Source organism: Oncorhynchus tshawytscha, linkage group LG20 (genome assembly GCF_018296145.1).
Source record: "Oncorhynchus tshawytscha isolate Ot180627B linkage group LG20, Otsh_v2.0, whole genome shotgun sequence".
NCBI lineage: Eukaryota > Metazoa > Chordata > Actinopteri > Salmoniformes > Salmonidae > Oncorhynchus > Oncorhynchus tshawytscha.
In genome coordinates this window covers 8,611,564-8,638,751 of record NC_056448.1, presented here as the reverse complement: position 1 = coordinate 8,638,751, position 27,188 = coordinate 8,611,564, and the positions used below count along the sequence as shown (strand labels likewise).

General features: G+C 43.9%; 1 protein-coding gene across 6 annotated transcripts in view; it reads left to right on the top strand.

Moving 5' to 3' along the window:
* Positions 1-24,109, top strand: part of LOC112219634 (membrane-associated phosphatidylinositol transfer protein 2) — a 77,131-nt gene extending 53,022 nt beyond the window's left edge. For 3 of the 6 annotated variants that reach the window (XM_024381066.2, XM_024381067.2, XM_024381068.2), the window contains exons 4-27: positions 472-590; positions 1,287-1,520; positions 6,728-7,075; positions 7,192-7,287; positions 7,409-7,519; positions 7,839-7,900; positions 8,656-8,746; positions 8,853-9,006; positions 9,081-9,270; positions 9,383-9,502; positions 9,634-9,854; positions 10,037-10,215; positions 10,959-11,129; positions 11,428-11,562; positions 11,807-11,974; positions 12,121-12,387; positions 12,954-13,102; positions 14,871-14,987; positions 15,120-15,236; positions 15,440-15,588; positions 15,735-15,884; positions 16,087-16,270; positions 17,617-17,745; positions 17,974-24,109. In XM_024381066.2, the coding sequence (XP_024236834.1) occupies positions 472-590; positions 1,287-1,520; positions 6,728-7,075; positions 7,192-7,287; positions 7,409-7,519; positions 7,839-7,900; positions 8,656-8,746; positions 8,853-9,006; positions 9,081-9,270; positions 9,383-9,502; positions 9,634-9,854; positions 10,037-10,215; positions 10,959-11,129; positions 11,428-11,562; positions 11,807-11,974; positions 12,121-12,387; positions 12,954-13,102; positions 14,871-14,987; positions 15,120-15,236; positions 15,440-15,588; positions 15,735-15,884; positions 16,087-16,270; positions 17,617-17,745; positions 17,974-18,333 (4,021 nt within the window). In that variant the 3' untranslated portion in view covers positions 18,334-24,109. The remainder of the gene's footprint in view (positions 1-471; positions 591-1,286; positions 1,521-6,727; positions 7,076-7,191; positions 7,288-7,408; positions 7,520-7,838; positions 7,901-8,655; positions 8,747-8,852; positions 9,007-9,080; positions 9,271-9,382; positions 9,503-9,633; positions 9,855-10,036; positions 10,216-10,958; positions 11,130-11,427; positions 11,563-11,806; positions 11,975-12,120; positions 12,388-12,953; positions 13,103-14,870; positions 14,988-15,119; positions 15,237-15,439; positions 15,589-15,734; positions 15,885-16,086; positions 16,271-17,616; positions 17,746-17,973) is intronic. The other 3 variants (XM_024381071.2, XM_024381074.2, XM_024381075.2) reach the window with 3 other exon arrangements.
* The last annotated feature ends 3,079 nt before the right edge of the window (positions 24,110-27,188 follow it).

Below are 27,188 nucleotides of genomic sequence, written 5' to 3'. Positions count from 1 at the left end.
CTACACTCGCATTAACATCTGCAAACCATGTGTATGTGACAAATAAAATTTGATTTGATTTGTTCCACCCTGCACTGTGAATGTTTACACGCTGTGTTCAATAAGACATGAAAACCTAGAATTCTTTGTGTGTTATTAGTTTAAGCAGACTGTGTTTGTCTATTGTTGTGACCTAGATGAAGATCAGATCAAATTTTATGACCAATTCACATACTTTTTCTTGCAGCTATATGTACACAGACTTACATCATTACACACATAAATGTGTGTCCCTGAGGCCCGGAGTTGTGCATCTCTACCCTAGACCCCCTACCTTACACGCCTACACGAAGACAAAATGTAATAGAGACATTCTCCTAAAGCCTTCTCCCCTCTTTCCACATCACGCATCCCACTCTCTCTCTCTCTCTCTCTCTCCCACTCCCCCACTCTCTCTCATTCTCTCTCTCTCCCCCTCCTCTCTCTCTCCAGGTATACCTGTCCATTCGTAGAGAAGTTCTCCATAGACATTGAGACGTATTATAAACCTGACACAGGGACCCAAGAGTGCTTCAATCTGTCTTCAGCAGAAAAAAGAACAAGGACTATAGGTATGGTACACACACAGACACACAAACAAGCCTACACGCCTTCTCAAGCCTAACTGTTCTCAGTCTGTCTGTCTGGTCTTCATGGATTTCAGAGAGCAGTCAGCAATTCGCTATTTCACACACACTGTAGTCTTTAAGATGCAGACAGCGTGTGTTCCGTCTTATGCTGCTGCTAGTGTGTGTGAGTGTGAGCTGCTGGCTGGCTTAATACTGCAGCGCCACTCCCACAGTGCAGTGTGTGATAGGTGTGTTGTCTGGCCCAGACTGACTCTGCGGGGGACGATTACATAACCACACACGCGCGCACACACACACACACACACACACACACACACACGTACACACATACACAGAGTAACGTGTATGGGGATAGTAGATCAGTGTTTGTTGTTGCTCTTTGTGTGCTGCAGCACATCTCTCTGACACAGACACTCAAGCACGCAAGCGCACACACAACACACACACACACACACGTAGCAACACACAGGTCGTAGAGCAGAGCAGTGGAGACCTCTAGTGGCTTCTAGCCAGCAGTACTATTGTTCCTCCTTTTTCTCAGTTCTATTCTGGTTCCCTCTGCCCTCATTCACTCCAAAATTAGACATAGTCAAGGAATGTCAATAAGTAATCGTCTCAAAATTCACTACGTGGCTCATTTTGGTCTGTGTACTGACTGTGTTTATGTTCTTCCTCCAGACCCCATTGACATTGTGAAGGACTACATTGCACCTCATGAGTACCTGGTTGAGGAGGACCCTAAGCTGTACTTATCAGAGAGAACCAAGCGAGGACCACTGACTGACGACTGGATCGAGCTCATCAACCAGAACCCGACCCAGAACACGGTCATGTGTGCCTACAAGCTCTGCAAGGTGGAGTTCAGATACTGGGGCATGCAGTCCAAGATAGAACGCTTCATTCACGATGTTGGTAGGTTGTGTGTGTGTGTGTGTGTGTGTGTGTGTGTGTGTGTGTGTGTGTGTGTGTGTGTGTGTGTGTGTGTGTGTGTGTGTGTGTGTGTGTGTGTGTGTGTGTGTGTGTGTGTGTGTGTGTGTGTGTGTGTGTGCACATAGTCACCTGAGTAATGGCACAAACAGAGCAGCTGTACCCCCACTCTCAAAATAAATATAAATGTACTTTTTTTTTGCCAGAAAGTTCTCAATCCATTTGGGTAAATTGTCATTTTCAATAATTAGTGATGTTTTGAGCTAGTCTGTATTAAGATGTGTCCATTTCTATATGATATAGTAATGAACAGATTGCATTTTGCACCCCCTCCCCTGTCGCCTCAAGGTGAATGGTTTTGACCACTCAAAGGTTTTGTTTTGCTCCTGCATGCCACTGTGTTGGTTCAGTGCAGTTAGAAAGCACTAATTCCACCACTGGTGTTACAAAATGAATAGACACCTGCAAAATAACATTGTTTATCTATTTTGCAGGTGTGTAAAATAACTACTTTAGTTGTTTTTGGGGGTACCTGTACTTTACTTTACTATTTTTATATTTTTTGACTACTTTTACTTCACTACATTCCGTAAGAAAACATAGTTTTTTTTTACACCCAAAAGTACTCGATACATTTTGAATTCTTAGCAGGACAGGAAATTAGTCAAATTCACACACTTATCAACCGAACATCCCTGGTCATCCCTACTGCCTCTGATCTGGCAGACTCACTAAACACACATGCTTTGTTTGTAAATTATGTGTGAGTGTTGGAGTGTGCCCCTGGCATTCCTTAAATATATAACAAAAAAACAAAAAATATGTTAAGTATATTTTAAACTTTAGACTTGAGTCATTTTCTATGAAGGTAACTTTACTTTTACTCAAGTATAACATTTGGGTACTTTTTCCACCACTGCAATTTTTATGTGCTATTTAAATTTGTATCGTTATTTCATTTGAGTGGCGCATGCAGGTTGGGCTGGCCTTGGTGGGCTAGCTCAAATTGCGTTTCCACTGCCTCAGAAATTAGATGTCATGTTGCTAGGTGGCCAATATTTTACTGCAGCTGGTTTCGCTAATGTTGCGAGATAAGTTGCTAGCAAAATTATTTAAGTCACCCTTAACATGGTGCAACTAACGTTACCCCATACTCTGCCAGTTCCCGCCAGACTCAGAGCCATGTATTTATCTTGCTAGCTAGCTAGCTAGCTTAAATACTACCTTGCTTGCCATGGCATTGGCTATTAGATGGCTAGCTAATCAAGCAAACTAGACGACAGGTTTGATATAATGTAGCTAGCTAGCTTTCAATATGACCTGGCCAGCTAAAATGACTGCTAGCTCACGTTAGCTAGCTTGTTTCAACACTGATTTGCTAGCTAACGTTAGGTAGATAGCCTTCAAGGGCTGACTGTTCTCATAAAAGTTTGTATAGTGCAAACATTTATGATGGATCCAGCTATGGTGGAAAACTGCACGGCCGGTAGCTCACGGGCTGTCAATGAGTAGCTCACATGTATACTGAGAAATAATCAGTAGGCCTATATTACATAATTTAAGGCGCAACAACGCCTCTTCAACCTCACGAGGCTGAAGAAATTTGGCTTGTCACCTAAAACCCTCACAAACTTTTACAGATTAACCCCTCTGACAGTGGGGATGGTGTTCTTGTAATTTCCCTCATTGAAATGCAAATCAATTTATAATATTTAGCATTTTTTCTGGATTTTTTTGTTGTTATTCTGTTATTCTGTTTCTCACTGTTCAAATAAACCTACCATTAAAATTATAGACTGATCATTTCTTTGTCAGTGGGAAATGTACAAAATTAGCAGGGGATCAAATACTTTTTTCCCTCACTGTATGTGACCAATAAAATTTGATTTGATTTAGTGAATGAGAGAGTGAGTGAGTGACAGTTGGAGGGAGAGGTATAGAGAACCATGGTGGTAATAAGAGAAGAATGATGAAAAGAAAAACAGGGAGAAGGAGTGAGACAGAAGATAAGAAAGGCAGCAGGATTAATTTCCTGCCAGTGTTCTTATGTCAGCTCATCAGTCTGCATCATGACAGTGATTTACTACTGCTTAAGGAGTCAGCATGCTTCAGTTTGACGTTCTGCTGGCGACTAGCCACACCAGCCAATCTCGGCTAGCCGAACCGAAGGAGTGTGCTTGCATTCTCCTTTAAAAGCCCTTTGCTTGAAAAATGCAAAAAAAAACGTAAATAGTACTATTTGTCCAATGTATAAACGCCGTTGCCAGTATTTCCTCAAAATAGTCAGAATTAATCTAAGATAACTCAAGAAATCTGTCATTATATATACACTACTGTTCAAAAGTTTGGGGTCATTCTTAAATGTCCTTGTTTTTGAAAGAAAAGCCTTTTTTTTGTCCATTTAAAATATCATCAAATTGATCAGAGTAGACATTGTTAATGTTGTAAATGACATTGACATATTGTAGCTGGAAACAGCAGATTTTTGGGGAGAATATCTACGTAGGCATACAGAGGCCCATTATCAGCAACCATCACTCCTGTTTTCCAATGGCATGTTGTGTTAGCTATTCCAAGTTTATCATTTTAAAAGGCAAATTGATCATTAGAAAACCCTTTTGTAATTATGTTAGCACAGCTGAAAACTGTTCTGATTTAAAGAAACAATAAAACTGGCCATCTTTAGACTAGTTGAGTATCTGGAGCATCAGCATTTGTGGGTTTGATTACAGGCTCAAAATGGCCAAAAACAAAGATCTTTCTTCTGAAACTCGTCAGTCTATTCTTGTTCTGGGAAATGAAGGCTATTCCATGCGAGAACTTGCCAAGAAACTGAAGATCTCCTACAACACTGTGCACTACTCCCTTCACAGAATAGCGCAACCTGGCTCTAACCAGAATAGAAAGAGGAGTGGGAGGCCCGGGTGCACAACTGAGCAAGAGGACAAGTACATTAGAGTGTCTAGTTTGAGAAACAGACACCTCACAAATCCTCAACTGGCTGCTTCATTAAATAGTACCTGCAAAACACCAGTCTCAACGTCAACAGTGAAGAGGCGACTCCGCGATTCTGGCCTTCTAGACAGATTTGCAAAGAAAAAGCCATATCTCAGACTGGCCAATAAAAGGAAAAGATTAAGATGGGCATAAGAACACAGCCACTGGACAGAGGAACTCTGCCTAGAAGGCCAGCATCCCGGAGTCTCCTCTTCACTGTTGACGTTGAGACTGGTGTTTTGCGGGTCAATTTTATGTTATTTTAATTAACAAGAAATTTGCTGTCTTTCAAAAACAAGGACATTTCTAAGTGACCCCAAACTTTTGAACAGTAGTGTGTATATATGTATATTATTTTTATATATATATATATATATATATATATATATATATATATATATATATATATATATATATATATATATATATATATATATATATATATATATATATATATATATATATAAAATAAAGGGAACACTTAAACAACACAATGTAACTCCAAGTCAATCACACTTCTGTGAAATCAAACTGTCCACTTAGGAAGCAACACTGATTGACAATAAATTTCACATGCTGTTGTGCAAATGGAATAGACAACAGGTGGAAAGGATAGGCAATTAGCAAGACACCCCCAATAAAGGAGTGGTTCTGCAGGTGGTGACCACAGACCACTTCTCAGTTCCTATGCTTCATGGCTGATGTTTTGGTCACTTGAATGCTGGCGGTGCTTTTACTCTAGTGGTAGCATGAGACGGAGTCTACAACCCACACAAGTGGCTCAGGTAGTGCAGCTCATCCAGGATGGCACATCAATGCGAGCTGTGGCAAGAAGGTTTGCTGTGTCTGTCAGCGCAGTGTCCAGAGCATGGAGGCGCTACCAGGACACAGGCCAGTACATCAGGAGACGTGGAGGAGGCCGTAGGAGGGCAACAACCCAGCAGCAGGACCGCTACCTCCGCCTTTGTGCAAGGAGGAGCAGGAGGAGCACTGCCAGAGCCCTGCAAAATGACCTCCAGCAGGCCACAAATGTGCATGTGTCTGCTCAAATGGTCAGAAACAGACTCCATGAGGGTGGTATGAGGGCCCAACGTCCACAGGTGGTGGTTGTGCTTACAGCCCAACACCGTGCAGGACGTTTGGTATTTGCCAGAGAACACCAAGATTGGCAAATTCGCCACTGGTGCCCTGTGCTCTTCACAGATGAAAGCAGGTTCACACTGAGCACATGTGACAGACGTGACAGTCTGGAGACGCCGTGGAGAACGTTCTGCTGCCTGCAACATCCTCCAGCATGACCGGTTTGGCGGTGGGTCAGTCATGGTGTGGGATGGCATTTCTTTGGGGGGCCGCACAGCCCTCCATGTGCTCGCCAGAGGTAACCTGACTGCCATTAGGTACCGAGATGAGATCCTCAGACCCCTTGTGAGACCATATGCTGGTGCGGTTGGCCCTGGGTTCCTCCTAATGCAAAAACAATGCTAGACCTCATGTGGCTGGAGTGTGTCAGCAGTTCTGTTTCTGAAACAACACATTTCAAACAATAGACAAAGTCAAGTAATAAATCACACCTTCCGCATGCTTCTATGAAAAGGCCTACGCACTAATGCCCGATTTTTAAAAATAATGAAAGAAAAAAACTCAATGTGTAAATATGAATTGCACAGTAATTATTATTGATTATTTTGGTATGCATTTTTTTCTCTTAATTCACCATCCACTCGCTGTTCATCCACATAATATTTAATGAACCTAAACCTGCCCGCTCCACGGATGTAACTGCAGGGACTGCAGGTTATGAGTCGACCCGCACATCACTAACACACACTAACCTACTGCTGTTTGTTCATATACACTCTCTTAATTTATACACACAGCTCATTTAATCCTCTCATGTTTTGGCTGAGTTGAATGTTGAATCACCAGCTAGGTGTGTGTGCGTGTGTGTGTTGTACCTGTGTTTCTAGTATGTGTGTGTGTTGTGTGTGCGACTGCTCTGTGGTGTTGCTGCTGTGTGGTGCTTGTTCAGTACATTATGACTGACAGGTTCATTAGTTTATTTCTAATGAATGTATGCACGATTGATGGGTATGGAGAGGAAAATAATTATATTGATTGGAATTGAGAGCGAGAACGCTGTGATAATGTTATTCATCTCCTGCTCTTCCCTCTCCCCTCCTCCCCCTCCTCCCCAGGCCTGCGCAAGGTGATGGTGCGAGCCCACCGGCAGGCATGGTGCTGGCAAGATGAGTGGTATGGTCTGACCATAGAGGACATCAGACAGCTGGAGCTGGAGACCCAGCTAGCCCTGGCCAGGACGATGGCCCAGTACAGTCTCAGTGACACCGAGGAGGGGGCGGAAGTGACCAACGGGACCTCTGCCACCCCCGACCAGGACCAGGAGGGAGTGAAGGCCCTGGGGGAGGGGGGAGAGGTGGAGGCAGGACGGACAGGGCTGGGAGATGCATTACAGACGCGTGGAGAGCTCACCAAGCAGTGGTCGACTTCGTCCAAGTCGTCTAATAGATCCTCGAAGAGAGGAGGTGAGTGGGGCGATGCATTTCTCTGTTCAATAATTACCAAGTCCCAAAGTCTCAAATCAACCCAGAGCATCAGAGAATAGTGCCCTCACTCTATTTCCTATTTCCTGTCCACACAGGAAGCCCCGTCCACCAGAACATCTCAGAGTGGCGGATGCAGAGTATCGCTCGTGACTCCGAGGACAGCACGGACGACGAGTTCTTTGACGCTCACGGTTTGCTATGACATTTTATTTCCAGACCGCTATTACAGTTACTACATCAGCTGTTACTTACTGGGGTTCTGTGACTGTTATTACATGTTATTACAACTGTTACTGATGTCTGTCTCCTCAGAGGACTTCTCTGGGGATGAGGAGATGCTGTTACATGCCAAGGAGATGACCAAGTGGAGTTCCAACGACCTAATGGACAAGATGGAGACTACAGAGACGGACGAGGGCCAGGGTAGGACAACACACACACCTAGTTAAGGCAAATGTATATGTAGTAAGTCTGTAATGTCTAGGTTAATATTTTTTAAATGTATCTCAATTGTAAAGTATTTCTGTCTATAATATATTTTTTGTAATGTGTCGGACCCCAGGAAGATTAGCTGTCACCTTTGGCGCCGGCTAATGGGGATCCCAGTCAAATCAAAATCAAAACACATACTTTACACGCACACAAGCTCCGTTCGTCATTAAGATTTCAGATCTTCATGTCCTATATCGTCCTTCAGGAAGTTAATTTGTTTCATGAAAAACAATTGTGTGTGTGTTTACAGAGAATCTTTATCAGTCGGGTGAAGAGTATGCCGCAACCAGTAGTGACGAGAGACTCCTTGAGGTACGCTTCCAATGTAACACCTCCTCATCTAGACCCCAGGAGGAGTAGCCGCTGCTTCTGCAGAAGCTAATGGGGATCCAAATCGACAAATAGCAGTAGGAAGAATGTATGAGAGTAGCCAAGTAAAGTTTACTGACTATAGCTTCATCATTTCTTAACAACATTTCTTAACAATACATTAACAGCAATGTTTGCAGTCAAACCAGTACTGTAGCAGTTGGCTTATTGAAGTTGTGTGTCAGTTTGAGAATGCTTTGATCCCATCTGGTCCTAATGACAGCCAGAGGTGGAGGGAGAACATCACAGAGTAACGTCTATCGGGGATAGTAGATCACGTGTAAATACTATATCAGTGTTTGTTGTTGCTCGTTGTATGCAGCAGCACGTCTCTCTGACGCACACACACACGCACACACACACACAGGCAGCATCTCAGTGTGTTATCCTCTCTGTGTCCAGCGTCACGTCTCTAGTAAACGGAGACGTCGCTCCACTGCCGGGTCCCGCAGACGACCAGCTGTTAAGTCTGACCCCCTAGTCCCAGCCCCACAGTGCACTGTGGTTCAGAGGTGGTGTTGTAGCCTTCAGTCGGATGTTGTGTTACTGTAGGCTGTGAAAAGATGTTGTTTCAGTTCTGATAGAACTCCAATTGGAATGGTCTCTTTCTCTATTCTACTTTAATTCCCATGATTTCACCCCTTCACAGTCACTGCGTATTGGTAACTAATCAACGACCGCCCTTCTTTCTCCCGTAGGATGGGTCATCTCGGCAGTGTCTGGCGCCCTCAAAGATCCACGTTCTCCTCCTGGTGCTTCACGGGGGTAACATCCTAGACACTGGAGCAGGTATACAACATCCCAACACAAACACTTACAGTCATCATCACTTTGCTTGTTCTTGGATAGACAATGTAACAATATTGTATGACTATTTACTCGTAATTACTCCCAGGTGAGCCAAATAGTAAGCAGGCGGACGTCAACACTCTGACCGGAGCGTTTGAGACAGTGATGAGGGTCCATTACCCAGCAGCCCTAGGACGCATCGCCATCCGTGTGGTCCCTTGCCCTGCGGTGTGTGCCGACGCCTTTTCCCTGGTGTCCAAGTGAGTACATGCACACGCACGCACACACACATATACACACACACATACCCTAACCCTCTATCTCTCCTGACCAGTCTCAGTCCTTATAGTTATGATGAGGGCTGCCTCTCCAACAGTCAGGACCACATCCCTCTAGCTGCACTGCCTCTATTGGCCACCTCCGCTCCCCAGTACCAGGATGCCGTGGCTACCGTCATCCAACGAGCCAATCAGGTGTATGGGGACTTCTTAAGGTCCTTGGAAGGGACATCCTTCTCCGGACAGGTCAGTGCAGAGGACCAGAGTCAAAGTTTCGAGGTCCCAGATGTTTCTGACAGCTATTGCGGATTATTTTCTCTATGTTGAACTTAAAGGCATGCGTTCTCTCCTCCTGTAGGTGTGTGTGATCGGGGACTGTGTAGGTGGTATCCTAGGGTTTGATGCTCTGTGCAGCAGTAACGTCACCGTCTCAGAGAGCCAGAACAGCAGCAGACGAGGCAGCACTGTCAGCGTACAGGTACCTTCCTCTAGTCCTTTAAGTTGCACCCAAATTCCCTCCTTTATCTGTGCTGTAAATCGGACTGCTACTAACTATATGTGCCTCCCCCCTCTCTCTCTCCTCCCCCGCCTTGCCCTCCATCTCTCCAGGACACAGACCTCCTCTCCCCAGGCATCATAATAAACAGTGTCTCTCCGTCCTCTCCATCTTCTCCGTCTCTGGAGGGCAGTCGCCATCTTAGTCGCAGTAACATCGATATCCCTCGCAGCTTAGGTCCTGACGACCCCAAGACTATGCTGCCACGCAAACGCAGTGACTCCTCCACCTACGAACTAGACACCATCAAACAGCACCAGGCCTTCCTGTCCAGGTCAGAGAGAGACAGACAGACAGACAGTATAGCGACAATGACCGTCATTGTTATCAAATGTTCACTTTGCCCATGTAAATGTTTTATTGTTTACACCTGTCGGCTGACTCTTCCCCCTCTTTTTTGTAACCTCCTTTCTCTCTCTCCATCTCTACCCCCCTTCCTTCCCTCTGTTTCTCCAGTCTCCACAGCAGTGTGTTGAGAACAGACCCGGGTTCGAGGCGCTCCAGCAGCAGTACCATGCTAGAGGGAGGGGGGGCGCTAGGGAGGCTGGACTTCGAGGTGGCAGACTTCTTCCTCTTTGGTTCTCCTCTGGGTCTGGTGCTGGCACTGAGGAAGACTGTTGTGCCGTCTATAGATGGTGAGGAACACCTTCATCAGAGATTGAAATCAGTATCCAGTAGACTATACTAGACTATATACTGTAGATTATAGGCTACATTCCAACTGCAGCCAACAGTCTTTGCCATGCATGGAGTTGGCCTTTTAAGGAGTTGGCTAAAGCAGAAATAGACTATAAGCAAAGTTGCCACTTTTCAGAATTGTATTTACTGTATATGTGTACAGAAAGTCTCACATTTAGTGAGAAGCTGTAAACTAAGCTACTCGGCATCTGTGCGGTGACAGTGTCTTTTCCTGCAGCTGTGGGGTTCGGGCTCTGCCAGGACATCCCTTAGTGAGTTAACATGGGAGTTCAGAGGTTAGAAGTCATGTTTTAGATCTCTGACGCCAGAAGTCCATTGGCTGTGACATCAAGGGATGACATTCAAGACACATGTTCCAAAGTAAACTAAGAACTAAGATGATGAGACAGGGGATAAATAGGAGGTTTAGAAAAAGAGCTGAGAGGCAGCAGAGGAAACCGAGGGGTTTGTGACATGGAGTCTCCAGGGGTTCCATGGAGTTCCAGAGACGTGTTCGTCAGCAGTTGTCACTTCTGGACCCTCGAGACCAGCAGCTTTGATGGAAGTTGTTCATAGTATCCTCCATAGTTTGGTCCAATGGTTTTCAATATGTGAGCTTTGGAAGGAACTCCGATAGCTGTTCCTGTATGTAAATAACCGTGTTCTCTTTTCCTCTTTCTATTTCTCTGTCTCTCTCCAGTCTCAGCGTTGCGTCCAGCTTGTCAGCAGGTGTATAACCTGTTTCATCCAGCGGACCCCTCTGCCTCCCGCCTGGAGCCCCTCCTAGAGAAGAGGTTTCACCAGCTGCCCCCCTTCTGTGTCCCCCGATACCAACGCTTCCCTCTGGGGGACGGGCACTCGGCTCTGCTGGGTGAGGCTCGATACACATGCACGCCCACTAAACTATTCCTTTATGCCTCCGGGATATCTCTCCTCCAAAAAGGATGCACTCAATTCGCTGTGTGCTTTGTCCATATGCTCTCATAGTGCGATACCTGTGTCCAGGTATTATCAGGTATAATGTACTATGGGAGCATACTGTTGTATGTCAGTTAGTCCATGTCTGTTCTGTAGTTACGTCCGTTTATTTCTGCCTCTCTGTCCACCCCCCGTGTCTCTCCTGCCTCCTCCCTTCCTATCTCTCTCCCCCACATGTTCCTCCCCCCCAGTGGAGACGATGCAGAGTAACCCCCAGCTCCTGTTGGAGTCAGTACCCCTGCGTTACCAGGAGGGGGGCGTCAGTGAGACCTCCATCCCCGTCCCTGTACTCAACTGGCCCCAACAGGCCGCACAGCTCAACGACAGTGTGTACCCTTTCTCTGTCTCTGTCTGTCTGCTGCCCTGTCCGCTCTCTGTTTATCTGTCTGTCTGTATCACTTTCTGTCTCTCTCTCTCTCTCTCTCTCTTTGCACTTCATTTGTATTTGTAAAAAAGTTTTATACAAATACAATTAAATTGATTGATTGTTTGATCAATCCACTTCTCTCTCCTTCCTCCCTCTCTCTGTCACACACACACTTTCTCTCCCGTGTCTCCCTCCCTCCGTAGCTGACGTGCTCCACTCCCACTGTGGTGTGTTTGTGGACAGCCAGTACCCGTCCTCCCCGCTGACCGGACCCCCCCACCCCAGGGGCCTCCGTAGGTCCAGCGAGGCCAGCATCGCCAGCCAGGTGTCAGGCATGGCCGACTCATACACCGCCTCCAACATCACCAACAGTCAGTACTGGACTTTATACTGTTTGATATATCTGTCTTTTTTGCATTTAACAGCAGTGTCTGTGGCTCAGGGAGATGACAACATAAATTCTCTGACATTTTTCACACACTGTTTTGTCGTTCTTCAACCCTTGATTCCTCCGTAGCTACTAAATACCAAAGCAGCCCGTCTAAGAAGCTGGGTCTCCTTTCCCAGCTAGCGCTTCCTAAACTCCCCTCGAGAAGCCCCTCTCCGCGGGCCAGGAAGAAGATCCGACCCTTCCTCACTCACGGACGCACGGACTCAGACCAGGGTGACGACGACGTCACCGCTGACGTCACTGCCTCTGATGTCTCCTCAGACTTGCCGTCTGACATCACCGATACGAACTCTGACCCCCCGTCGCCAGACACGCTGATGGACGTCGAGCAAGGTAGTCTGGGTACTGTGGTTTGAATCCTGTGTGACCCCCCCTCCCCCAGGACTCCCATCTGTGTGCCTTGTCGTTGGTCTCCTTCAAGCTACAGCTGAACCACTGCAGTGCTACAGCTCCTCTCCCTTCTCTTCTCCTCTACAGCTTGTACCCTAAATGTACTGCAGTGCTTCCCAAACAGGAGTTATGCCAAAGTCCTCAATCAAGGACCCAGTCTTTAGCCGGGATTGAAAAGAGGGACCACTGATCTTGTGTATGTTACCCTCTCCCTCCTCAAATCAAAACTGGCCCTCTGCTCCAGTTCAATCTGCCCCTGACACCCCATTCTACTCCAGTGTGGACCTGTGACTTTCCGTCTGTACTATAGAGCCTCTCTCTTGGACTGTAAATCTCTGGATGAGCACACTTCCCTCTACTGTGGAACCCCTTTTTGTCTGGAACTGTCATTGACCAGAAATACACATCGACGTCTTTTACAAACCCTGTCGTCTTTTCTCTACTGTGATTATGTGTCAGACTTCTCTCTCTCTTTCTGTCTCTCTCTCTCTCTCGCTCCTTCTCTTCAGTTGCATCTCGGTGGTGGGGCAGTAAGAGGATGGACTTTGCCTTGTACTGTCCTGATGCCCTCACAGCCTTCCCCACTGTAGCCCTGCCTCACCTCTTCCATGCGTCGTACTGGGAGTCCACTGACGTCGTCTCCTTCCTACTCAGACAGGTATGACTGCTTATGAATTTTTTTTTTTTTTTCTGAGGGTGGATCAGCTTAATATTGCGGAAAGAATGTTGCTTCCAATGTAATTGTCTGCATCATTTCCAATCCCCCATATTTTTTGGGTAAATATATATATCCATACACGCATGCAAATATATACACATATATACATACACATACCTATATAGACATACATACTTTTTAAAAGAATATACCTTTATTATTATTCCCCGCAAACCCTTCCGCCGATCCCCCAATTGGAGTAAACTAATAAACACTTCTGCTTCTACCTTCAATCCATACATCTTATACACACTCTACAGACACAGTCAACTTTACAATAGTTCTCGCTTGTTTGTTCTTAGTCCTTCCTCTGTTTCTGATGTCCATCCAGTTTGATTTCTATTTGTAACTATGCTATTTCACAAAAGCTCCGAACCTATATACATACATTCTACAGATCCCTTATGCCCTACATTGTTTATCTTGTTATTAGTCCCACCCTTCAGCTCCACTCAACCCCTCCCATTGGTCTCTCAACATCATCCATTTCAGATTTCTACTTGCCATATATCACTGTGCTGTGATGCTTCACAAAATAATTGAACCTTCCTATTCTCATAGCTTCTACAGATTGTAAATTAAAAATAAACAATTATTATATTATTGATTGATTGACTATGGCTTTTCAAATCACCCAGTATTGCTATCTGTAGTGTTAGTTCTAGGCAAATGTTGCAATTCTTCAGCCATTCCTGGACCTGTGACCAAAAATGAGCTACATATGGACAATACCAAAATAAATGATCTAATGACTCTGCCTCCTCACAGCAGAATCTGCAGAGCTGGGAAGATCGTATCCCCCATATATATAACATTCTATTAGTTGCAAGAATTTTGTATAGTAATTTATATTGAAAAATTTGAAGTTTTGAAACCGGCGTTGTTTTGCGTATCAATTCATAAACCATGTGCCATAGAATGGGTACATCGAAAATCTCTTCCCAACTATTTTGCAATTTATATGTCACAGCGGTCAGTTCTTTGGTCCTTAAATGAAATTGGTATATGTTTTTATTTATCACACTTTTCTTTAACCATTTATGTTCTTTAATACAGGGCTGACATACAAGTTCCTTACTTTTTTCCCCTTCTACTTGCCTCTTCCATTTTTGTGGTAAAGCTGCAAATAATTGGTTGTAATTTTGGGCAGAGCAGACATTTCCATATGTCTGTGTTAGCTACATGTGTGACAACTCCACCAGTCCTATTTATGATGTCATTCACTAAATTTATACCTTTTTTAAACATTTCTTCGATAAATACAGTTTTTTTAATCAATTAGTATATTTGAATTTAACCACAATATTTGTTGTACTATTTGTTCCGTCCTTTCAGGTGAATTAAACTGAAATTGCAACCAACTTTCTAAGGCTTGTTTAAAAAATAAAGATATTTTGGAGATGATTTCCTTTTCAAACAACCGAAAGTGAGCAGGTGTGATCTGAATAAAGGGGAAAAGGCCCTTCCTGAATATAGGATGAGACAGAGAGAGAACTAGAGAACTGCTTATGAATTTCATGCGAATGCTTATGAATGTTCATAGACCTCTTCCATACATCATATTGGAAGTACACTCACAATGTCTCCTTCCTACTCAGAGAGGTAAGACCATATGAATATAGGTCGCCAAATATCATGGCATAGCCTCCTATTGGGCTGGTGAACGCTATATGAATGCCTATGTAATCATCCCTGTCTGTTCCTCCAGGTGATGAGGCATGAGAACTCGAGTATTCTGGAGCTGGACGGTAAAGAGGTGACCGAGTTCAAGCCCTCTAAACCCAGAGAGAAGTGGATCCGCAAGAGGACCCACGTCAAGATCAGGGTGAGGACAGACCACTTCCTTAACCCCCCTTTTTTTAGGCTTTCTGTCGACAAGTTGCAGAGGTATTGACCGCGGTAAACGTCTGTGTGTGTGTGTGTGTGTGTGTGTGTGTGTGTGTGTGTGTGTGTGTAGAACGTGACGGCCAACCACCGCGTGAACGATGCGGTGTTCTCTGAGGACGGAACACAGCTGGTGATGGGACGCTTCATGTACGGACCTCTGGACATGGTCACCCTCACTGGGGAGAAGGTAAAGCCGTACTCATTGATGCCAACTTGTCTTGTGGAACAAACGTCAGTTCTGCAACTGAGAGACACTTGCATCCAACTCAATATTTGAGCATAATGTATTGTTTGTCAATGGAACACATGGACAAGTCAGTCATTATTTGATGTAATATACAGACGTGGTGTGATTACTGTTATGTGTAACCTCCTCTTGTTGCCCCCCAGATTGACATCCACATCATGACCCAGCCCCCCTCAGGAGAGTGGGTGTACTTTGACACCGAGCTGACCAATAGCAGCGGACGCATCTCTTATGTCATCCCAGAGAGCAAAAGGCTGGGCATTGGAGTTTATCCTGTCAAGCTGGTCGTCAGGTAGGTTATGGGTTGAAACCCTTGAAATACCTGATTTGCTTGTTTTCGGTGGGTGTTTTTGAGTGTGAGAACAAGTGTTGAATTATGTGTTCCCACCTTGCCACACATTCTCCCTTCCCCTCCCCCGTTTCTCCTCCCTCTCTCAGGGGTGACCATACGTTTGCGGACAGCTACCTGACGGTGTTGCCGCGGGGAACAGACTTTGTAGTGTTCAGTATCGACGGCTCGTTTGCTGCCAGCGTGTCCATCATGGGCAGCGACCCCAAGGTCAGGGCTGGAGCTGTGGACGTGGTCAGGTAGGAACACGATGGGTCTTATTCTATCATGATTTGTATTTGATGTACTGTTATGTTCCTGACCAGGAGTCACACTACCTAATGTGGAGTACAAGTTGTGAATCAGCAAATGAATAACTTAATAGATAGATAATACACCAGACTCTTTGGGATGTCACCTGCTCACCCACAGCCTGTTCTAACTCTCTCTCTCTCCCTTCAGACACTGGCAGGACCTGGGCTATCTGATAGTGTATGTGACGGGTCGTCCAGACATGCAGAAGCAGCGTGTGGTGGCCTGGCTGTCTCAGCATAACTTCCCCCATGGAATCGTGTCCTTCTGTGATGGCCTGGTCCACGACCCCCTCAGACACAAGGCCAACTTCCTCAAGTCCCTCATCTGTGAGGTAAGAGGGGCAGGGAGGGGGGGGGGGTAGAGATGAGGGTGTAGGGGTTAGGGTATGGCTTGGGTTGGGTTGTGGTCGGGTAAGTGTGTTGTTCGGGGTGGGTTGGGGTAAGGGGACTTAGTGTTTTTAAGTTAGGTTTCTACTGTCACAAATACACTACATTGCTCGTCGAACATCTCATTCTAAAATCATGGGCATTAATATGGAGTTGGACCCCCCTTTTCTGCTATAACAGCCTCCACTCTTCTGGGAAGGCTTTCCACTAGATGTTGGAACATTTCTGCGGGACTTGCATCTATTCAGCCACGAGCATTAGTGAGGTCGGGCACTGATGTTGGGCGATTAGGCCTGGTTGCAGTCGGCGTTCCAAATTCATACCAAGGTGTTCGATGGGGTTGAAGTCAGGGCTCTGTGCAGGCCAGTCAAGTTCTTCCACACCGATCTCGACAAACCATTTCTGGATGGACCTCGCTTTGTGCACGGGGGCATTCCCAAACTGTTGCCAAAAAGTTGGAAGAACATAATCGTCTAGAATGTCATTGTATGCTGTAGCTTGAAGATTTCCCTTCACTAGAACTAAGGAGTCTGAACTATGAAAAACAGCCCCAGACCATTATTCCTGTTCCACCAAACTTTACAATTGGCACTATGCATTGGTTCAGGTAGTGTTCTCCTGGCATCCCCCAAACCCAGATTCGTCCGTCGAACTTCCAGATGGTGAAGAGTGATTCATCACTCCAGAGAATGCTTTTCACTGCTCCAGAGTACAATGGCGGCAAGATTTACACCACTCCAGCTGTCGCTTGGCATTGCGCATGGTGATCTTAGGCTTCTTTGCGGCTGCTCTGCCATGGAAACCCATTTCATGAAGCTCCCGGCGAACAGTTCTTGTGCTGATGTTGCTTCCAGAGGCAGTTTAGATCTCGGTAATGAATGTTGCAACCGAGGACAGACGATTTGTACTCGCAACGCAGACGATTTGTACACGCTGTGACCTACCACTTCGCGGCTGAGCCATTGTTGCTCCTGGACGTTTTCACGTCACAATAACAGCACTTACAGTTGACCGGTGCAGCTTTAGCAGGGCAGAAATTTGACGAACTGACTTGTTGGAAAGGTGCCATCCTATGACGGTGCCACGTTGAGTCACTGAGGGGTGTCCACATACTTTTGTGTGTGTATATATATATATATATATATATATATATATATATATATACACACACACAAAAGTATGTGGACACCCCTCAGTGACTCAACGTGGCACCGTCATATATATATATATATAGTGTAACAACAACAATGTTTCTAACAGTCCATTCCTCTCTCTGTGTGTGTGTGTGCAGGCCCATATGAAGATATTTGCCGCGTACGGCTCTACTAAGGATATCACAGTGTACTCCTCCTTAGGCCTGCCCCCATCACACATCTACATAGTGGGACGGCCCACCAAGAAGATGTCCAGCCAGTGTCAGGTACCAAACTAGCTGGTAGAAAGTGCACTGTCGCCAACAAAAAGTTAGCAATTAAAGTGTTGAAATGCTTAACTTCCAACTTCAACTCATAAATAGATAGAATGCGCAAATGTGTTCCTATAGATGAATAGTTTAGTAGATGAGGGGTTGAGCTGATCTCGTCTCCATTCCTACCCCCTCTCTTTTTCCTCTTTCTCCCTCTCTCGATCTCCCCCTCCTCTCTGTCAGTTCATCCCAGACGGCTATGCGTCCCATCTGTCCCAGCTGGAGTACAGTCAGAGGTCTCGTCCTGCCAAGACCGCCAGCGCCCGTATTGTTCTCCGTAAGGGAAGCTTTGGACTGGGTGCCGCCGGGGGGGACTACCTTCGCAAGCGCAACCACATCCTGCGCTCCATCAACTCAACTGGGGGGGCGGGCTCTTGCTCCCCTGGCCAACCAGGACGCACGGAACGCACGCTGAGCCAATGCGAGGTAGAGAGGGAGAGAGCAGGAGCGGGGACCCAGAGGAGTATGAGTATAGCCGCTGGGTGTTGGGGCCGCACCGGGAGCACCAAGGAGGGGTCAGGAGGATTACTCAGCCCAAAATAGGACTCACCAGACTGGGCTACAGGGGGGAGGGGACCCTGCCTGACTCTACCTGGAGCACCATGATCTTTGGACTGGCCCCGAGAGAGACAAGGAGAGAGGATGGATGGAGATAGGAAGAAGTATGTTTAAGAGAGAGAGCGAAAGGAAAGAATGGGATGAAAGTGGGATAAGGTTTACTGAGGGGCGGAAAGTGAGAGGGAGGAAGTGAAAGGAGAGGGAGGGAAAAGGGACAAAGAGGGTGAGCAAGAGGAAGAAGCAGGGTCTCTTGGGAAATAGATACGAAAGGAATAGAGAGAGAAGAGATTGGTTGAGTGAAAAGTAAAGCCAGAAACATGGGAGGTGCTCTGACTTTGCTGTAAAGATCAAATTACATTTATACTGTAGCATTAGAGTCTCAGTCAAGACTTTTATATTACCTACCTTGGCCACTAAAAGAGAATAACTGGAAAATAAAATAAATTAAAACTAAAAACAAACGATCGTAAGCCTTAATCGTCACCCCCTGAGGGCCTGGAGTGCCTACCCTTGTCTGAGTAATGGTTGAATGTACTCTCTCTACCTAGAGGACAATGGGAATTCGCACACATACAAACACCCCAGCTCAGGACAGGCCCGGACAGTGGAGCCACAAAAATAAGACTCAAATGGTGATCTGGAGGTCAGTCTGTAGCCATGGCAACAAGTCAACAACTTCATGTGTTTTTATCCCTCTATCCGCTGAGATACACCTCCTTCCTTCCTTCCCGCTAACCCCGTTGTGTCTGGCAATAAGAAAACGAGTCCCCTCACACTGCCAGGAGAGAAGCACCACTACCCTATAGAAAGAGAGAGGGAAGAGGAAAAGCAAGAGGAAGAGGGCTGGAAGGAAAGAGGGTGGATACAGAGAGAGATGCAAGACAAAAGGGAGGGAGGGGAAAGGTTATGGATGACATGTACAATTTCCTCTAGTCTATTCCTGGGTCATTTCTCTACTTTTATCAGTGTGGTACTACACAGCGATTTCTACCGTTGACCTCAGCTCCAGTCCTTTTCACTCCGTAACAGAGTAGCTACTGTACTGTACCACGTCTTTCAGCATGGCCTGTGGGCCATTCCAGGCCTTAAACCCCAATGACACATTTATAACGTCAGACTCTAAGGATCCCAGGACTGAGCTAGACAAGGCTTGTCATAACAGTAGACATTAGTGACACTTTTTAAACGCTGAACAAACGGAACACAGCAGCAATCCCTTTACCAGACCATCTGCTTGCAATACCTCTGAGCCACCAGTGGGGGAGCAGTGTCTCTCTCTGTTTTCCAAAAGCATGATGCTGTTGGTATTCATTTCAGTTCATCCTGCGGTGCCTCTTAGCTATCAACCTTTGTCATTACACACCATTCAGTGACACTCCAGTGGACTTCCCTATGATGCTCAGAGCTCTTTCCTCCTTGAGTGATGTGATGAATGCTATTCATTGGACATGACTACATTTCAGTCTGGATACTAAAAGTGATCTAGGCTTTTCACAGTGATTTAAGCTTTTCAGCGAACCCTCACTATTCAAAGGACAGAAGCGGGACGTTTCATGATTCCTAACAAACAGACGAGGACAGGCGATGAGGTCACAGGAAGAAGGGTTGTAAACATTCTGAGAGCAGACAGGATGGCCAGACATCCTCAGAGGCAGGAAGACATGCTTTGATTCCACTTTATTTCACAGTTCCCCTATCCTGTTTTCTTTTTTACCTGTTTTTTACCTAATAATAACCACCACCAGATACCAAGTTGTTTCCAATTGTGATTCGTTATCTGAAGTACCAGAGAATATACCATGTTATTACTTAGCAAATACCAGCTGGTATCGGACTATAAAATAAAGGGTTACTAATGCTTTCACTAAAGCTATGGCAACCTGTACAGAGAATTTTAGATGAACACCTAACTCTCATACTACCTGTTATCTAATACCTGGCCCCTACTGTATGGTTAGGTATTATCATCGTCTTCAATTATATCCCCATTACTAATCACACAAAGCCAACAATCTCTCTTTCTAGCGGCTGTAGTATCTCAACCTGTTCAACCTCGTTGTTGTTGTTTTTTGCACTCGTTTATGTTGGAGAATCGTGTTACCGTCTCATGTCGCTACATATTGTTACCTTTTTGTAGTGCATGACATAAAAACGATTCATTATTGCAGGGTATATGTGCTGCAGTAGTACACACACTCGTGTACATTTATTCAATGTCAGGATTACTGAATAATGTAGAATAACGTGCCAAAAAAACGAAACAGTTGTTGGGTGTGGGAAGCTAATGTGCCAGGCTGTACCCCACCGTTTCTTTGTAGAGTGAGAAGAGTCGGGGCTTGCATTGAGAGCATGACGGCGTGGCTTTAGTTGAAAAGGCACGTGTTCTATACTGTATTTTAACTATGTCAATCAGATTACTTCTGATTTGCAGATCTTTTTTAATCCAATATGTTGTCCACATCTAAGGGACATAATGGCTAGCTGTATAGGATGTGGTTATGGTTGTACTTTTACTTATAACTTGAGAGCTTGGAAGCTCTAGCATATTGTTTTGATTCTAGGGACATGCTACTATTGCCAACTTGCATTTATTGCAACCTGTTATGACACCGCTAAAGCGCAGTAGCATAGGTGATGATTGTTAGTTAAAGCAATAGTTCACTTCAAAATAAACTTCTTTTTTGTCAGACATTGATCAGACCTATATATATTTAAAAAATAAAATAAAAAAGGTTGTAACTTCAAGTCTCTGTCCCACACCATTGGTTGTGTAGATCCAGCTGCATAAGGTCCCTTTTGAGGTTTGACCAAGTCGTACAAACTTTGATCTTTCAGTGAACTACGACTTTAATGAAGGATGTAGACTGGAGCTGTAGGTGACGATCTGGAAGGCACTAGGGAAGGTATTGGATACAGCCATACTGTTTCCCCTCTGCCCTGTGGTCTGGTGATGATGAGCTGAATGTCTTCCTGCTATAGGCTTGGAGAGCCCAGACTACATGATCCATGGATATGTCTGTCTGTCTGTCAGTGTAGATACTGTAAAAAAGGATACTGTATATGTAAGAATATAATGGTTGAGAGGTATTTATTTACGCAACATGAGTTTAATTTCTATTATGGATCTTTCAGGTGAACAATATTTGAATATGTAGCGTTTTGTTTATGATGAGGACCAACAATCAGTGGAAGGTGTGTATTTTCTTTGCCAATATTATTGTTTCAGTCGCAGGGTAGCATGACCACAACAAGGCACAGACAGAGACAATCTATCGAACATGCACGAGTATAGACAACATTAACAACATCCACTTATCCACTGTCCCACCCCTTCACACTTCTGCTGTCCCTTTACAAAGGTTAACCGTTAAAGGTTCAATTATTTTATAGTGAAAACAAAACTATTTTTCAAACTGGACCATTTTACAAAGCCTTGACAAAATACTGTATTGCTTCCTATCTTCTGTGAAGGCAGTTTTTTCCCCCCTTCAGAATGAAGAAATGTTTGATTGTGAACTTGTCATGTGAAATTCCATCCTGATGAACCTTCTATTTTACCTGTAATATGTGGTGTTCAAAATAATTCAGACTGGGTTAGCCATCAATATTGTATACAGTAGTTATATATAAATTATGTTAACCACTAACCCTTATAGTATGTCTTGAAATTGAAATGTATTCCAGAAAGAACTATTGTTTATATTTGAGAATATTAGAATTATTGCCACTTTAGTAGCAGTCTTGCATGTACTGTACTATTAGATGCCAGTTTTACACTCGGTACAGAACATGTTCTACTTTATGGGGCCACGTGTGTGACTGAATAGTTATTATAGTTCAATGCCTTGTAGATATGTCAAGGATAAATAATCAACAAAGGGCTATGTGTTCTATGGAAAATATTGAAGATGTTTCCAGAGAACGCATAGAGCCCCGAGTTGATTATCCTTTTCATACCATGGCTATAACTGAACACATTTGGCACTAAGAATGTGTTAATTTGTTTACTGGATAGCTACAACAGTTGCCTTGGTAAACAAACAGACTCGCTAGTTTAGCTAACCAAACCATCAGTCCTAGCTTGCTATTATGAAAATGTAATTCAACAATGCCAATAATGTTTTCAATTCGACTTTTGCTTTCAAAAGCAGCTCAAACATAGAGCATGTAAGAATGAACTATAGCCAATGAATTCTACTGTGCTGATATACCCTGTGTTATAGGGAAATAATGCATGCTCTAGAATGCCCTTCAAGCCATTCAGAAACAAGTATTCAACAACGCCATGGATAAGTCCCAGTCGGTATTAAGTCGTATTCAATTATTGTTGGCTGCTTGTTAAGTCGATTATAAAACTACATTTGAGAAAAGTACAACATGCCTATAGATTGCTTTTCAACATCGCCTGCTCCCTAGCATTCTCTACTTAGAAATACGTAATATTGTAAGGCTTCCCTCATGCGCCTTTTCATGACGGTGCTAGGAGGCGATGACTGAGTGCTAGCTAGCTACCGACCGGAACATTAAGCTAGCCAAGACCAACAACATAAACAAACGGAAAACATTTAATCACAGGTAAGACATTTAGTACAGTCCGTTTGTAACTCCACTCACTACTTATAGCTGTATAGTCCGTTTGTTTGTGTTGTTGGTCTTCGCTAGCTTAATGTTCCGGTCGGTATCTAGCTAGCTAGCACACTACTCGTGTGGCTGTTAGCGCTGTTATGAAAAGGGGCATGAGGGAAGCCCTACAATATTACACTTTTCTAAGTAGTGAAAATACTTGGGAGCATTCATTTTTGAAAAGTAATCTTTAGGCATGCTGTACTTTTCTTAACTGTAGTTTTGTAATTGACAAAAACAAGTAGACAAAGACAAAATTGTGTTCGAAAAAGGTCACGTTTTTGCTTTGAGCCAATGGCGTAACCAAGGTGATGGTTGGATTAGTTTCCCCCTAGGCGGTCGGGGCCGCGACGTTCTATCTAATACCGACTAGGAGTATAAACAGGTATAACGAGAACTATATAACAATGTGTTCAGTCGGTTCTGTGCTAACTCCTTGTCATGCCAACCATTTTTTTATGTTTGAAATGCCATGGATGTGGCAACGAGTGTAATGCACAAACAGACTGCATTTCAGGCTGACAATGTGTACCCACGGTGTAATTAACACTGTACCTGCTTATGTAGCTGCCATGTAAATACATAGATTTCTGAACATTTTGTTAATATACTGTAAAGTGGGACCAATATATTTAGCTACATACAGTATACATAAAATGTATGTCATTTACTCAAGCATTAGTAATATAAAATGTACACAAGCTTTACTTGATTATTTCCATGAACAGATTGGAAATGTTTTGTATTAGTACAATGCCGTTATGATTATCATAGCACTGTAAATATACATATACAGCGCATTCGGGAAGTATTTTTTTCCACATTTTGTTATGTTACAGCCTTGTTCTAAAAAGGATCTAAAATCAGTCTACACACAATAGAAATTGTTGCAAATGTATTAACATTTTTAAAAACAACTGAAATATAAAATGTACAAAAGTATTCAGACCCTTTACGCAGTACTTTGTTGAAGCACCTTTGAGAGCGATAACAGCTCGAGTCTTCATTGGGTACACAACTGTATTTGGGGAGTTTCTCCCATTCTTCTCTGGAGATCCTCTTAAGCTCTGTCAGGTTGGATGGGGAGCGTCACTGCACAGCTATTTTCAGATCTCTCCAGAGATGTTTGATCGGGTTCAAGTCTGGGCTCTGGTTGGACCACTCAAGGACATCAGAGACTTGTCCCAAAGCCTCTCCTGCGTTGACTTGGCTGTGTGCTTAGGGTGTGCTTAGGGTCGTTGTCTGAGGTCCTGAGCACTCTGGAGTAGGTTTTAATTAAAGATCTCTCTGTACTTTGCTTCGTTCATCTTTCCCTCGATCCTGACTAGTCTCCCAGTCCCTGCCGCTGAAAAACATCCCCACAGCATGATGCTGCCACCACCATGCTTAAACGTAGGGATGGTATCGACCAGGTGATGAGCGGTGCCTGGTTTCCTCCAGACGTGACTCTTGGCATTCAAGCCAAAGAGTTCAATCTTGGTTTAATCAGACCAGAGAATCTTGTTTCTCATCGTCTTGAGAGTCTTTAGGTGCCTTTTGGCAAATTCCAAGTGGGCTGTCTTGTGCCTTTTACTGAGGAGTGGCTTCCGTCTGGCCACTCTACCATAAAGGCCTGATTTATGGAGTGCTGCAGAGAAGGTTGTCCTTCTGGAAGGTTCTCCCATCTCCACAGAGGAACTCTGGAGCTCTGTCAGAGTGACCATCGGGTTCTTGGTCACCTCCCTGACCAAGGCCCTTCTCCCCCGATTGCTCAGTTTGCCTGGGCAGCCAGCTCTAGGAACAGTCTTGGTGCTTCCAAACTTCTTCCATTTAAGAATGATGGAGGCCACTGTGTTCTTGGGGACTTTCAATGCTGCAGAAACTGTTTGGTACCCTTCCCTTCAACCCAATCCTGTCTCTGACAATTTCTCGGACAATTCGTTTGACCTCATGCCTCATGTTTTTTTTTTTGCTCTGACATGCACTTTCAACTGTGGGACCTTATATAAACAGGTGTGTGCTTTTCAAAATAATGTCCAATCAATTGAATTTACCACAGTTGGACTCCAATCAAGTTGTAGAAACATCTCAAGGGTGATCAATGGAAACAGGATGCACCTGAGCTCAATTTCAAGTCTCATAGCGAAGGTATTTATGTTTGTTATTTTTCATAAATTTGCAAAATGTGAAAAAAGTCAAGGGGTCTGAATACTTTCCAAATGCACTGTGTGTGTGGTATGTATGTATGTGTATATATATATATGGTAACATATATTGTTCGAGGTGGCAATAATTTAAGTACATTTTGAGTATATGCAGTTTATTTGACATAAGTGCATAATCATATAATGAATATTTGAATTTGCAGGCATGTACATAAATTAAATAGTGTTTTGTACCTCTTACAATCTCACCCATTTCCCTTTGTAGTTTGTAGCAGGTCTGGATTTCAAATAGGCATTATTAAAGAAGTCTGTAGGAAGTATAGTTATGTAATTGATGTGGCACTCTTATTCAAAACACCACCAACATCAGAATTGCTTCTTTGGGTGGTTTTGATACCAAGTTTAGTTTTCAAAACAAGGAGTGGGTACAATGTTTAGTTATGTATGAACAGTTCCTTTTGACTTTTTCAAAATGTTGCTGTGTTACAAAGTGATATTAAAATTGATTTAAATGTCTTTTTTTTGTCAACGATCTACACAAAATACTCTGTCAAAGTGAAAGAAAAATTCAAACTTGTAAAAAAGAAAAACACTAATATTTCTCAATTAGATAAGTATTCACCCTCCTGAGTCAATACATGTTTGAATCACCTTTGGCAGTGATTACAGTCATGCTGGTTAAGTCTCTAAGAGATTTACACACCTGGATTGTGCAACATTTGCCCATTATTCTTTAAGCACTGTCAAATTGGTTGTTGATCGTTGCTCGACCACCATTTTCAGGTCTTGCCATAATATTTTCAAGTGGCTTTAAGTCCAACTGTAACTCAGCCGCTCAGGAACATTCACTGTCTTCTTGGTAAGCAACTCAAGTGTAGATTTGGCCTTGTGTTTTAGGTTATTGTCTTACTGAAAGGTGAATTCATTTCCCCGTGTCTGTTGGAAAGCAGACTGAACCAGGTTTTCCTCTAGGATTTTCCTGGTGCTTAGCTCCATTCCATAAATTTTTTTATCCTGAAAAACTCCCCAGTCCTTAATGATTACAAGCATAACCATAACATGATGCAGCCACCACTATTCTTGGAAATATGTAAAGTGGTACTCAGTAATGTGTTGTATTGGATTTGCCCTAAACATAACACTTTTGTATTCAGGACAAAAAGTGAATTGCTTTGCTAAATTTTTTTGCATTATTACTTTAGTGCCTTGTTGCAAACAGGATGCATGTTTTGGATTATTCTGTACAGGCTTCCTTTTTTTCAGTCTGTCAATTAGGTAAGTATTGTGGAGTAACTACAAGGTTGTTGATTCATCCTCAGTTGTCTCCTATCATAGCCGTTAAACTCTAACTTTTTTAAAGTCACCATTGGCCCCCTGAGCGGTTTCCTTTCTCTCCGGCAACTGAGTTAGGAAGGACACCTGTATCTTTGTAGTGATTGGGTGTATTGATACACCATCCAAGGTATAGTTAATAACTTCACCATGCGCAAAGGAATGTTCAATGTCGGTTTATTTTTCCCCCATCTACCAATAGGTGCCTTTCTTTGAGAGACATTGGAAAACCTCCCTGGTCTTTGTGGTTGAACCTGTGTTTTAAATTCACTGCTTGACTTGACAGATAATTGAATGTGTGAGGTACAGAGATGAGGTAGTCATTCAACAATCATGTTAAAGACTATTATTGCACACAGGGTGACTTGTTAAGTAAATGTTTACTCCTGAACTTATTTAGGCTTGCCATAACAAAGGTTTTGAATACTTATTGACTCAAGACATTTCAGCTTTCAATTTTTTATGAATTTGTAAAAAAAAAAAATTGAAAAACATCATTCCACTTTGGCATTATGGGGTATTGTGTGCAGGCCAGCTCCAAAACATCTCAATTTAATCCATTTTAAATTCAGGTTGTAACACAACAAAATGTGGAAAAAGTCAAAGGGTGTGAATACTTTCTGAAGGCACTGTAGTTCCCTCACTCATCTCTATCTCTCTCGCTCTCGCTCTCTCTCTGGTTCATAGGTCATTTTACCCTTCCTGGGTGAGCGCTCAATGTATTATTGTCTGTACTGTGGA